The sequence below is a fragment of the Serpula lacrymans genome (assembly GCF_000218685.1).
Source record: "Serpula lacrymans var. lacrymans S7.9 unplaced genomic scaffold SERLAscaffold_1, whole genome shotgun sequence".
Taxonomy (NCBI): Eukaryota; Fungi; Basidiomycota; class Agaricomycetes; order Boletales; family Serpulaceae; genus Serpula; species Serpula lacrymans.
This window is the reverse complement of record NW_006763290.1, coordinates 2,698,788-2,712,344: the sequence shown is the minus strand read 5'-3', so window position 1 is coordinate 2,712,344 and position 13,557 is coordinate 2,698,788. Positions and strand designations below refer to the sequence as shown.

General features: G+C 42.3%; 1 protein-coding gene across 1 annotated transcript; it reads left to right on the top strand.

Annotated features, from left to right (window-relative positions):
* Positions 1–6,492: 6,492 nt before the first annotated feature.
* Positions 6,493–7,502, top strand: SERLADRAFT_412366 (uncharacterized protein; the record flags this gene model as incomplete). Its single annotated transcript, XM_007312411.1, has 3 exons — positions 6,493–6,961; positions 6,991–7,017; positions 7,119–7,502. 3 exons carry the CDS (start codon positions 6,644–6,646, stop codon positions 7,500–7,502), a joined length of 729 nt encoding a protein of 242 aa, XP_007312473.1.
* Between the last annotated feature and the right edge of the window lie 6,055 nt (positions 7,503–13,557).

Sequence of the window (13,557 nt, the reverse complement as noted above, 5' to 3'; positions counted from 1 at the left end):
ACGGGTCCATAGAAGAGAGGAGATGGAGGATTACCAGGACTTGGATGGAGAACATGACTCACCTTCCCTCTACCTGGAGGCACCCCGCTCCGCTAAACGTGCTCGGGCTTCCCCTTCCCAGCTCTCCCGTTCGTCACCTTCGGCTCACCACCCTTTCAGGAAGGACCACTGCCGACCCTCTGGCGCTAGGCCACCTTCTCACCCTACGGAAAAACGACCTGTCGTCACTGCTGACTCGGGCACGTCCAAGATCCATGGGCCGGAGCTGCCTGACGCAATTGATCCAATGATATTGGACCTTTCCCCAGACACCCCTCCATCAACTCCATCCACGTCGACTCGAGTGGACCTAGACGACGCCGACCTCTACCCTGCCTTTGACGAATTTATCAAAGCCGTGGGACCTAACAGAGGCATCGCTGGGGAGGGAGAAACGTCAGCTTGAGAGAGAGAGAGAGAGAGAAAGGCTGTTGACCAGCCTTGGAGAGGGGAATGTAACGCGCCAACTATTCCCGAATATGATTCCTGCCGATTGCCCCACAGGTCTCTCGCTGTCCACGCACGCTCCTTCCATGCGGATTCCAACCCCTACGCTCGTTTAACATTTCGTTCCATATGAACCTTTCGTAGCCGTTATTTGTTTGCCCCAACCTGTCCACATAGTAGTGATAGATAGCACTGTAATCGATAGAGACAGGTAGCCTTGAAACAACCACGACTTACACCAGTTCTTTCAAAGGTTCAATACTCAGTGGGGCGTTAGCGTTACGCAAACGTCACAACCGCTTATCTAACACATTAGTAAAAACGGTAAGAACACTGTAGATGATGCTCGCTACTCACCACGGGCATGAAAGGGTTCCAGCCAAGCCGGGAGAGGTATGATTCATACACAAACAGCATAATTTCAGCCACCTGGCTGGGATACTTCAAATATTATAAATATATACTTATATACTTTGTGATAGATTAACTAAAATTTTACCAATGTTTTGAGAAATAGCTGGGATGGTTCGTGCCTGACACATTGCTAGTTCTTTGAAAAGTCAGCAGCTCAGCTAATACAACCTAGTTTATAAAGAACCAGCAACATGTCAGCCTCAAACTGGGCATGAACCCTCACAGCTATTTCTCAAAATATTGGTAAAATTTTAGTTAATCTATCACAAAGTATATATTTATAATATTTGAAGTATTCCAGAGGTGGCTGAAATTATGCTGTTTGTGTACAAATCATACCTCTCCCGGCTTGGCTGGAACCCTTTCATGCCCGTGGTGTACTAGCACTTCACAGTGAGGAGAATTTAATTGGTCCGAAATGTTTGTCAAAATGCGTTGGAAAAAATGATATTTGAGTCAACATTTAAACCACCTTACATTACAAATTTCATTTTCTATGGATATATGATAAATATAATACTTATTTCCTTACGAGTTCCAACACCCATGGGTTAAACTAGAAATGTCAAGGGATACGAAAGTAATTGCAAATAATAATACTGTTCTTGAACATTTCGACATTCACAGCAAGCATAACCAAATTTTGTCGCACCCAAAATCAATGAAAAAGTCTGAAAGTAGTTAATATGTCTAATTGTATTTTGGACCTACAAGACTTTTTCAGAATAATGTATTTTTGTTAATATATTTCTACATATCCACACAAAATATAGTATTAATGGAAATATGTCAACAAAAACACACAATTTGTAGGTCCATAATGCAATTAAATCTTTTACCTACTTTCAGACTTTTCCATCAATTATGAGTGTGATAAAAGTTGGTTATACTTGCTGTGATTCCAAAATGAGACCTTTTAGATACATAGCCTGACACAATACAAATTACTTATTTCAGCCAAACATTTTGAGAGAACAAAAACAACTAATTTTGAGTGTTTTAAAAATGTAAATGAAAAATAGGTCTTTGGCCGGTCGTGAAATATATTGCCCAATGGTTGCCCGCTTGTTGCCCCTGAACTGCCCACTTGTTAGGCGAGCCATTAATCTTATTAAGAAATGTGTCCAATAAATAGTAAGAAATGAAAGAGAGATATTGTAACAACCAAGAGTTAGTTACTCTGGCGCACACAGGAACACACTATAAAGGTAGTGAATGGGGAGTGGTTACCCCTTAGGCTGTAGAGAGTTTGTTGGTTAACAACAGGAGGACTTGCTGAGGAGTCTCCTGGATCTATTGGGGTATATATACTAATACAGAGTATTTGTACTTATGTACTGTACAGTTGATAAAGTTAGTGGCTGATGATGTCATGGGGCCTAGCCCGCATGACCAGCTCCACTGTGTGAGAGAGTTGTATCTAAAATAAGAATAAGGCAACGCGGCACGAGAAAGAGGAGTTTTGAACAAAAGGGGAAGTGCTGCGTGGCACTATGTGTGAAAGCTAAAGTGTACAAGGTTAAAGCGGAGAATGAAAAAGAAGGAAAGGTCTAAAAATTGTGTTATCGTAACAGATATTGATATCCTTGACAGGACAGAGCTTGGTAAACCAGACAGAACAATATAAGTTAGGCATAGATAACTCACCACAATCATAATTCAAGGGATTATAATCCTCAACTTGCACATTGCTATGCATTTTAGCTAACTGCCCTTCTAGCACAACCAAGTCCCCATCAACTTCCTTCTTCAGTTGTCACATCAACTCCACATCCCAATTCACTTGTTCAAAGGACCTGCGGAGAGCTGCCAACTGTTTCCCTATTTTGCCAAAACGATTAACAGATTGTTGAGCTCCCATCATTTCACCAATATTGTGTACATGGGATTCAATTGAGTTTAGAGGTTTTGCGGCCAGTTTTGTTGCCCTATTCCTCTCCTTTTTTTGTATATTTTTGCATGGGAGTTCAGGGAGTTCATGGTTGGCATTGTGTCTCTAAGTACAGAGTAAAGAGGAACATACCTCAGCGTGAACAGAATCACCAAGGTCTCAACTGTGAGAGAAGTCTGTATATGTAGTATGTAGAATTCCAAAGTAGGATGCCAAAAGTGCAGAGTACAAATAACATAATTCCTGACTGTTGTCGAGTTGATACTGGAACTCAACACTCCCTCAATGCAACAGTAGGGAAAGGCTGGAAACATGACAAGAGAAAGAGAGTCGAGGCAAAGGTTTTGTAACTTGACATCAATGTATTTTGAACGAGAATGGTTTGAAGCTTCTTTGGAGAGTAAGATTGCTCCAGTGTTGACTATGTGTAATGTGATAGATTTTAGTAAAGGGAAAAGTAAGAAAGAAAAGAATGAATTAATCCACAGAGTAATGGCCATGTACTTTGCTTCTGTGGAAGAGAGAGCATGAGTAACTTGCTTTTTGGCAGCATGTGCCACGGACCCCCTGGCAAAAAACCAAACAAAGCCCGAGATGGAAAGTAGTCGGTCGTCAGGAATGGTGGCCCCAGTCTGCATTGCAATAACCTGTGAGTTGAGATACGGAAGAGTCACTGCAATAGGCGGAGCGAATATTGAGGGTGCTGCTTAAATAACAAAGAACATGCTTGCCTGCAGCGTAATGTTGGGGGCCAGGGTTGATATTATGTTGAGGAAGGCAATGGAAGGTGAAGGCAATGCCGGGGCGGATACAAATTGCGAGGTAGAGTAATTTGCTGACAAGCGTTCAATAGCTGTGATTGGTGTCAGGAACCTCTTTGTAAAGTTTGGAGGGGGAACTGAAAGGGTGAGAGGGATCCATGGGGAGACTGACAGGGTTGCAGTTAACTAGGCCATATTTGTGAAGAAGAAAAAGGATATATTCCAATTGATGCACCCAAAGTTGTCGGGCAATGCGATTGCGTTTGAATTGAACACCAATAAACTTGAAACGGTGCCAAAGTCTTGTATGCCAGATCAGTCAGCTATGCATCGCTTGACAATCTTAAAAAACAAAGGGTCATTGGAAGCTCCTAGTCTATCATCGACATGCCATCCAATGATGCAAATGGTTGTGTGGCCCTTGGTGTCAGTGTTTTGATAAAAAAGGACAGCCTGGTCCACAGGGCAGCACGTGAAATTGAGAGAGTGCATGACACTTCTCACTTGGTCATACCACTCACAAGCGGATTGTTTCAGCCCGTATATGGAATTATGCATACGCCAGACAGAGGGAGTACCAGCTCCATTCCCGGTCTCAAAGCCAATTGGTTGCCTCATGTAAATTTCCTTGTGAAGTTTTCCCCATAGAAAAGCACGTGTTGCATCAAAAGTATCCAGTTTTCAGTCATGAATACAAGCAAGAGCAGGTATGATATGAACTGACACAACTTTTATGACAGGGGCAAAAGTTTGCCCAAAATCAATTCCTGGGAGCTGAGTGAATCCTTGCACAACAAGACGGGCTTTAAAAATAGGCCCGCCCTTCAAGTCTTCCTTGAACTCAAGGACCCAGCAACACCCAATGTTACAATTGACATACCAGCACCTACTTACGCTTCACTTTTGTACTTCTACTTTTATTTTCCAAGTCACATGACCAGTCATGTGACCATTTACTTTACTTTACATTTTCGGACTTTTTCATAGTCACATGCTAAACATCGGACTTTGAACTTTATTTACAACTGTACAGTACCTTATGTATTTTAGTATATATACAAGAGCAATACATGGGGAAGGACTCAGCGAGTCCTCCTGTTGTCTAGCATAACTAACTCACTGCAGCCTAAGGGGTGACCACTCCCCATCATCTTCTTTATAGTGTGTTCCTGTGTGCGCCAGAGTAAATAACTCTTGATTGTTACACCCAATGGCTTTCCAATCAGGTGGCAGAGGAACTACACTATAAATGTGCATTAACTTCATTGTGGAAAGTTCCTTTTCTATGGCCAGGATCCAATCAGCCTTGTCAGGACAAAGAATGGCTTTATGGTAAGTGGCAGGAGGAATTCAAAGGTTGTAGCCAGCAGCCAAGGGGTTTTGGCAAGTGTCACTGTGAATGGTAATGTTTGCGTATTTGGCAATTGGAGGGAGGCCACAACATTGTCTGAAGACAGGTTTACAGCAAGTGAAGAGACATGGGTTTCCTTGAGGATGGGAGGCGGAGGAGCAACAACAGGATCGCAAGAGGAAGCATGAGAGGCCAATTGGGCAAGCCGAGCAGCATTAGAGGCAGCAATGGAAGTGTCAAAAGCCAAGCCAGCCTGGGTGCAAGTGCAAACCCTGGAGGAAGTGTGATGGGAGACAGAAAGGATAAGAGGAGGAACAGGAGGGAGAATAGGGGAAAAAGGGGCAGAAGTAGAAAGAGGAGAAGAAGGTGACAAGTTCTTATCAAAAACTACATCACAAGAGGTAAAAAAAGTACCAGTAGAAACATCATGAAGGCGGTAGCCTTTTATGTCCAGAGGATAGCCCATGAAGAGGGCAATACAAGACTGAGCACCAAGCTTGGAGCGAAGCTCAGGGGGAACGCGCACAAAATTATGACATTCAAAAACACGCAGATGGGAGATGTTGGGTTTTTTACCATGAACAATCTCATGAGGAGTCTAGCCGGGAGACAAGGCACACGACTCACTAAGGTTCTAAAGATAACAGACAGCCAAGGCAGCTTCTCCCCAATATGCAAGAGGGAGACCGCTGCCTTTGAACAAAGTGTCTTAATGCTGTGGCCCGTTTGCTTCTTGAAGCAAGCACAGAAGTCATGCCAATGCCCCAGGACCTCCCCCTTGGAAGCAAGAAGATGCAACCAGAGCCAATTGCTGTGGTTGTCTAACAATATGAGGAAGTAAAGCTTACCATGGGGGGTGGCCACAGGGAAGGGCCCGCAGAGGTTGGAGTGAATGAGGTCGAGAAGATAAGCAGACGGGGGAGAATTTGACGGAGGATGAGGTTGGCAAGGATGCTTGGCAAGGACATACAACTCACATGTGAAAAGAGGAAGAGAAGAAGTGATGTTTGCACCAGTGGAAAAGTGCGGCAGACGCAAGACAGCCGGGCCACCAACATGACCAAGGCGAGCATGCCAGAGATCGTGAGTTTGAACAACACAAGCAAACACGGTAATCTCTGAGGGACGAGAGAGAATCATGGAGGATGTGGAGGGAGGGATGAATTTGAGATCCATATGGAAGAGATTGCCAATCATAGGGATAATACCAAGGGAAGAAGACCAATAGGAAAGATTGTAGCACCCTGGAGAACCCTGAAAGACGCAAGGCCAACCTTTATTCAATAAGCAACCAACAGAAACAAGATTCATCAATGCCCCAGGAGCATGGATGCAGTCCCGAAGGCACAGGCAATGACAAATACCATTCAAGGTGAGAATGGCAAGGCAATCCCTGTGACCAGCGGAAGAAAGTGTCCCCTGATTGGCAGCCTTGATGCTGATAGAAGGATCCTCAACATAGGACCAGAACACCAAACAATCCATGATAAGAGTGGAGGTTGTGCCTGAGTCCAGGATGGTTAAGAGGAAAGACAAAAAAAAGGAGCAGGAATGTTCTCAAGAATCGCACAGGAGAGGCCCCTGAAGTGAGGGGGAAAGACAGAAGGGGAAACCACAGCTACCTATGCAGCAAGAGGCGCAGTGGCAACAGGGGGGGGTGGCAGCAGTAGGAGGAGGGGGACAGTCGGACATTACAGCCAGGGAGCCTGGCCAGCCATTTCCCCCCCCAGCCTGATAACAATGGGAGAGATCATGACCATTGCGGTGTGGGTCTGTGGTGCAGGCGGGGTTCGAGCAAGGTTGGCCAGAAGGGTTATTCTTGTGAATGCGGGCTTGCAAAGACTGAGAGGAGGGCAATTTTGCAGACTGCATCACACCAACATGAGCAAACTCAGGAGCGGAGCGGTGATACATACATTTGCCCTTCAAGCAAGTGACTTCACAACTGAAATTCCGGAGAACAGGATCAAAAGAAGGATCAAAAGCAGGGACAACAAAAGGTGTGGAGACACCCCCAATGTCAACAATCCCATGGGAAGCCTATTGAACGGAATGAGTGTAATAACACTCAAAAGTATCCCACACAGGCAGAGAAGGAAGCCAAAGAAGCAACGGTAAGATCAGAGAAACACTGAGCCACATCCTTCCATTCCACCAGAAAATGTTCAGCATCATCAAGATCCTTTAAATGAAGCAACAACATGCAAGATTGCAGCTCAAACTGGAGAAAGGAATCACTGCAATGAAAATGAGCGGCAAGCGTGTTCCAACAGTCGCAAGCAGTGAGATTGATGTCATCTGGAAGGAGCTTGGCAACAGTGGGGGAAACCTTCCTACTTATGAGGGATTTGGCAGCGAAATTGCGCATAATCCAATCATCCATAGCTTTGGATTCAGCAACCAAGGGACAAAGGGGATCAGCGGCAACAGGGCAATGACTAGTAGATTCACAAGGCTTAGAAGGGTCTTGACCAGAGGAGATACGGTGCCAGTATCCCTTGCCGGAGAGGGCAAGGAACATAACACGTTTCCATCCAAGGTAATTGTCAGAACTGGTGAGACCGGGAATGTGATCATATTTGCCCATCTGATAAAATAACAAAAAGAAGAGGAGTTGATTATGTTGCGTGCAAAATCAGTTGTTAACCAGATGGCTCATAACTTGTAGAGAGACACGAGATTGATCTGAGCGTGAACAGAATGACTTTTAATTGAAGAGTCTGCAAGTACAGAGTAAAGAGGAACATACCTCAGCGTGAACAGAATTACTGAGATCTCAACTATGAGAGAAGTCTGTATATATAGTATGTAGAATTCTAAAGTAGGATGCCAAAAGTGCAGAGTACAAATAACATAATTCCTGACTGTTGTTGAGTTGATACTGGAACTCAATATACTCCCTCAATGCTCATGTTTGTGATGAGGTTCACGGCACATTTTTTCTGATACAGGATGCTGAGGGGAGAAATTTGAGAGAAAAACACGACTGAGACTCTCAGAAAGACCTTCTATTGCATTAGGGCAAGGGGGTGTGCTTGTGAAAATCTGACCGTCAATATTGGCTTGGGCCTTGAAGCGAGAATTCCACAGTTTAGATTTTTGCTGGTGCATATCAGGGCCTTCATCAGTCATAGCCAGTGCAAATAACTGTGTGTTTAGATCCAAGACTTAGGAAGCAGGCACTGAAGGAAGGTTGGAGGTAGCCAACTTGGATTCAGCTTTTTGGTTATTTATCCTAGCCAAGAGGGCAATTCTTGAGGATCCTAGAAGAAATCTTCCAATTGGATATCCAGACAAATTGTGATCACCTTCTTGGAGGCATGGATTGCACTTGCAGCAAAATCCAGGAGTTTGGCATTTTGGCATTGTAGTATGTAGTGCTATGGTGAATAGACTCAATAGGTTCACAGTGTAAAAATGTTGTGAACCACAACTAGGAAGGTAGTGGATAACTCGGATGCCTGCAATTATAAGATTTTGTCAATTTTTGTAACAGTAGAAAAATCCTAGTAGCAATCAGAGAAAAAGAAGTGGTGAAGCTGCATCCAAAGAAAAACCCAATTCAAGCTTATCTGATAGAGAAAACAACAGCTTGAGAGTCCGGCCATATTGCCCCTAGTTGCTTTGTACCTTCTTCAAAAGGTTTCTATTGTTATTGGTGCCAGTGGGGTCCTTACTACTTGCTACTTGTATCTTGACATTCCCATAGAAAGTGTTGAATGTACGTCTGTGTTAAACGCCACAGACGCAGAGCATTCAATCTTGATCTTGGTAGTAGTTCATAGTGAAGGTTAGACTTGCAATCAAATGCAAGATGGGCTGTCATGTGTGATGACTAAATTTTGGAAAGGCCTGTCACACAACTGTGTGTTCAATTGAGAACTTCTGGGAAGTGTCTAGCCACTTGCTGAGAGCTAACAGGGACAGAACTAGAGTCCAGTATGAGTAACTATATTATCAGAGAGTACAGAATGTGTACAGTACCTAGAGTCCAGTATGAGTAACTAAAGAATAGGAATACTGGACTCTGCAATACTAGTCCAAAGTTTTGTAAACAAAGGTAAACAAATCAACCACAAAGGCAAAATTATAGAATGCTCAGTGAATACTAAACAATAGAGCAAAGAGAATAAAAAGGAAAGTGATTTAGAAAGAAGGGAAAATAGATAGCACAACTAGGTGCAGAGTCACCAAAACTAACACTGTGACTGTGACATATCTGAGTCCCCATCACCTGACCATTGCACAATGTGACTGGGGGGTTTCTACCTCCTAGTTGTACATTTTTTGTGGACGATAAACCAATATCTATGTACCTAGGCCTAGAACCACTGCAAGCTCAAATTATAGAGCGCTACCCATGTCAATTATCCAAGCTATCATGGGGCAGCTGTTTGTTGTGTACTAGGTCATCTGGGGTGTTCCTACCTCCCAGATGCTGCTGCAATGGCTCATCTTTACCACTGTTCATTCATTTCAACTGAGCTCCTTACAAGTTTTTGTACTGCAGACTGTGATACAATGTTCATAGGAATACCATTCATAAGAAAATTGTTCCTCTTTCCTTTTCTACATTCCATCCCATCTTTTGCGCATTCCTCTCATACTTCTTTTTCCTTTCCTTTATTGCTTTTTTGCCTTCACTTTTGTTACAGGCATCCCATCCAGTGGTACTCCTCCTGCTATCTTTTTCAGCATATCTTTAATGGAGTCATATTTTGCTTTGATGTTGTTACCAAGGGAATTGTCTCAATTGTACGTTTTTTTTACAGTATTCATCCTCTTTTTTCTTGCTGGAGGCTGGTATCTCTTCCTAGCAATGTAATCCATACCTTTACACAATTACTGTATTTAGCAATTTTAACCAGGATATCACTCCTTTGCTTTTACCCGGAGTCTTGAAGTTGAGTCACTTGAAATTTGGAACCCAATTTCTGTCCCTAGTCTCATATACATTGTGTAAAATCAGCTTAGTAGGAACAAATCATTGTTATTGGTTGTAGTAAACATCACCCACTTTGTGTTGTAGGAGTTGATACAATGTTGTGTTTAGTATGATAATAATAATGGCTCAGAGTAATATTGGCCAGAAACACATATCTCATACACATTTATTTGAGGCAGCCTTTCCCTAGGTTTTTACCCATACACATATTATTGCACTTCCTTGTTTGCTGGATGATGTGCTAACAATTTGTGTCCTATCTGCAAGTCCTATCTGCGAGGCCTCAAGTCTGCAGAAGAGGTACATTAGTACCAATATCATCATTCTTGTTGACTGCCTTGTCGCACTATCTCACCTCTTCTGTGTTTAAGTATTCCCAAGATGTCTGCTTTTCTCTAGTCAAATATGTAAAAAAACACCATGATTATTACCACAAACAACCAGTGTTTTTTCTTCTGCATATCCTACTTGTTTAGAAAAGATTCTCTTTGGTACCTGCATGACATAGTCTCCAATATATACACTAATTTTGAGTTGCTATAGATAAAACCCATTCTGAGTATTGTCAGTAACAGTGTAGGTGTTCCATTGGTTTATGGCCACACTTCCTTTGAAGACTTATCAGCATCTAGTAATCCTGGCAGAATTACTACTCACATTAGTCCATCTAACATTAACATCATTTTCACACTTCTGTTGTCACTTTTAAGGCAAAGGCTGAGGAGTTTAGGGCGAACCTTCATGGAAGGTGCTACAGAATTGATTTGATTGTTATTCCAGGTTAAAACCTGTACCGTGTGTTCACACATCCCTACCACAATTCTTACGCCACTTTTATTGTTCAACTTTGCAGCAATACAAGTGATCTGGCCCCCACTTTTCAGCCTCTCCATGCATCCCTCTTCAATGTATCCCTATCAAAATGTCACTAGATCAACTCTTGACGCCATATATTTGTTTATTGCTTCATCTCCAAGTCCCAAACCTTGAGTCTATCAAAGCCTTGAAGAATATCAGGGATACAATCTGGAGGAATAAGATATTCTTACCTCCACTGGCCAGGAGAGTGCCATCCTGTGATATGGAAACAGCATATATTACCAAGGTATGTCCCTTCAATCGAAAAAAAATCAATGTATGATGAAAATATCTTTTGAAGGCCAAACATGTTCTTTGGAGCTATGTATTCTACTATCATCAAGAAAAAAGGGCACAGATTTATAAGTGTGCATGTCAGTGGGAATATTCACTTGATGCACAACTGCTAGAGGGTTTCTAGGCTTTTTTGTTGCATTTTTGTGTTTTGCTATCTTGACTAACTAGTGTGTGGTTACTTTTGTGCTGTTTATTGCAATGGCACTGATGTTCAATTACTTTTGTACTGTTTATTGCAACAACAACAACAACTCACAAAAAAAACAAAAACAGCATGGCCATTCAGCCAGCCCATCAAGTAGTCGTTGTAACTCCCTTTATTCCAACTATTGTATTGTATTTATATTGATGTGCAGTATCTATAGCATCTGTTCTTCGTTTTCCACTTCAAAAGCCCTCAAACCATATCTGTTTTCAACACTCCCTGCCTCGCCTCTATGTTGTCAAAGCTTGTTGTTCCATTTTTCAAACATGGAGCAACCTTTTCCCCTCCTCATTGGACAGACTCCACTGAAATGCCAACTTAACTTGCCATTAAAACTTATCACCCAGGGAGAGATTTGTGTGTTTTGATATGCACATAGGAATTTTGGTCAGCCATACACCAAACTGAAAAAGGTTATATTTCAGTGAAGTACTTCAGTTGTCCCTGAGTCTGTGCTAGATGATGGTTTATTGTTTGGGTTGAGTGGAACATCTGATACGTCTGATTCAAACTGGGAGATTGAGCTAATTCCAAAGCCTGCAGGAGAAGTTGCTTGTCCAGGCTGTGGAGGCTATAATATTGAAAGCTCTCTAGGCTGGCAACCCAAGGAGTTTAATAAACCAAAGGTACATTTGTGAATGCTCACTGATCTCTGTCATTGATTAACAATACAACCTATAAAAGTGTGCATAGCTTGGATTGATAGGCACCTAGACACAACAAAGTCTTACTCCACACAGAACTCCAATTTGTTGAGAGTCATGATTAACAAAGTAAGTGAATTAGCTCTGGATTTTGGTTACACTGACACCACCATAGGCTCTACAAAATCATCCACAGATCCACAAGTATGATCATTATTGGTCTATCACAGATATCATGAAGATTTGTTTGATTCAGTTGCGCAGCAAAACAGGCTGCAGTGGCTTCCGCTTCCTGGGTTCAGGAGTCAAAACACAGCCGGATATGTATGTCTGCCTTGCATTGATCTGATATTATAGACTGATGCAGTTGTAATTCACAGAATCAGGTAACTGGTCTGGGGCTTGGCAGAATGTATGATTATGTAGTGTGATAGTCATTTTTGTACATTGTATTATAGATTGTATACCACAAACCATCCTATTTATGGACTCTGAAAGGAACCCGTTGACCCCAAACAAACCTGTCTGTGTGTTTCCAGATTCACTAATACCCTATATAATGTAATCCCACGTTTTGGCCCATCAGGTGGTTGTTTGTTCACTAGTATGGATACCTGATATCCTAGTTCTGACCCTTCGCCCTCTATAGTCAGGTTTCTCATTTTTCTCATACAAATTGTCCCCTTACTATTTGCTTTTGATTGGAAATGATTACTCTGTGGTCTGCTATTAGTTCTTGCTTGAGGACTCTCATCTGATGGCCAGAATGTTTCTTCTTAGCCCTTCCCTTCAAACAAAAAACTCACGTTGTTTGTAATGGAATATATCAAGGATTTAGTATGCCTTGGCCGAACATCACAACTGTACTACTTTTTAATACTTCCATAGTGTATCCTTCTTGATAGGGTGACAGGAGGCATGGCAGTGGTTCTGCACCATTGCGCATTATAGCACCACATTTAGTGCTACGTCAATCCCTGGATTTTGAGCCATCTGGAATCCCAATCCCACTGGGCCATCAACATAATATGCCAGCTCTACCTACTAAAGCACATTCTGAATTATTTGGCTGATTCTGGATCTCTGTTCCTGTTGCTGTTGCCACCTTCACCTCTTATTCCCCCACCTGGCAGCCCTTTAACAACTACTTACTTTTTCACCAAAAGACTCTCTCTGATGTGAGGGCTCTCATAATGGGATCATCTCGGGCTTCAAGTCTCTCATTTGTTCCAGGTGTTGAGGATGGAAAAATAGAATACTATTTGGGGAAAGTTCCTTTCACAGCCTTTATTTGTGTTGAACACATAGATGAGTTTAGCTCAGGGTCAACATCAGAGGAAGAAAGTAGCAGCAGTAGTGAGGTTATTTTAACGACATCTTCAGAGATAATGTCGAGTGCATTTGTGAGTGATTATGAAGGTTACTATGAGAGTAGTAATTAGATAATAGTCTACAAAAACCCTTTGTAATGTTATTGATTATGCTTGATCAACTGCCCCCATGAACCTTGTGAGGCTAAGAAGAACAGTGAATTGCCTTATGAAAGACTAAGAAAACTGGAAGCTGTCCTCTGCCCTTGATACTCCTATTGATTGTACTGATAAACCTGAGAAATTATCACTTCAAAGCAAATATGGTGAAATATGGAGTGCTTTTTACCTTGGCAAAATATAGTCTGATATGACTGTATTTTGCTCCCTCATGT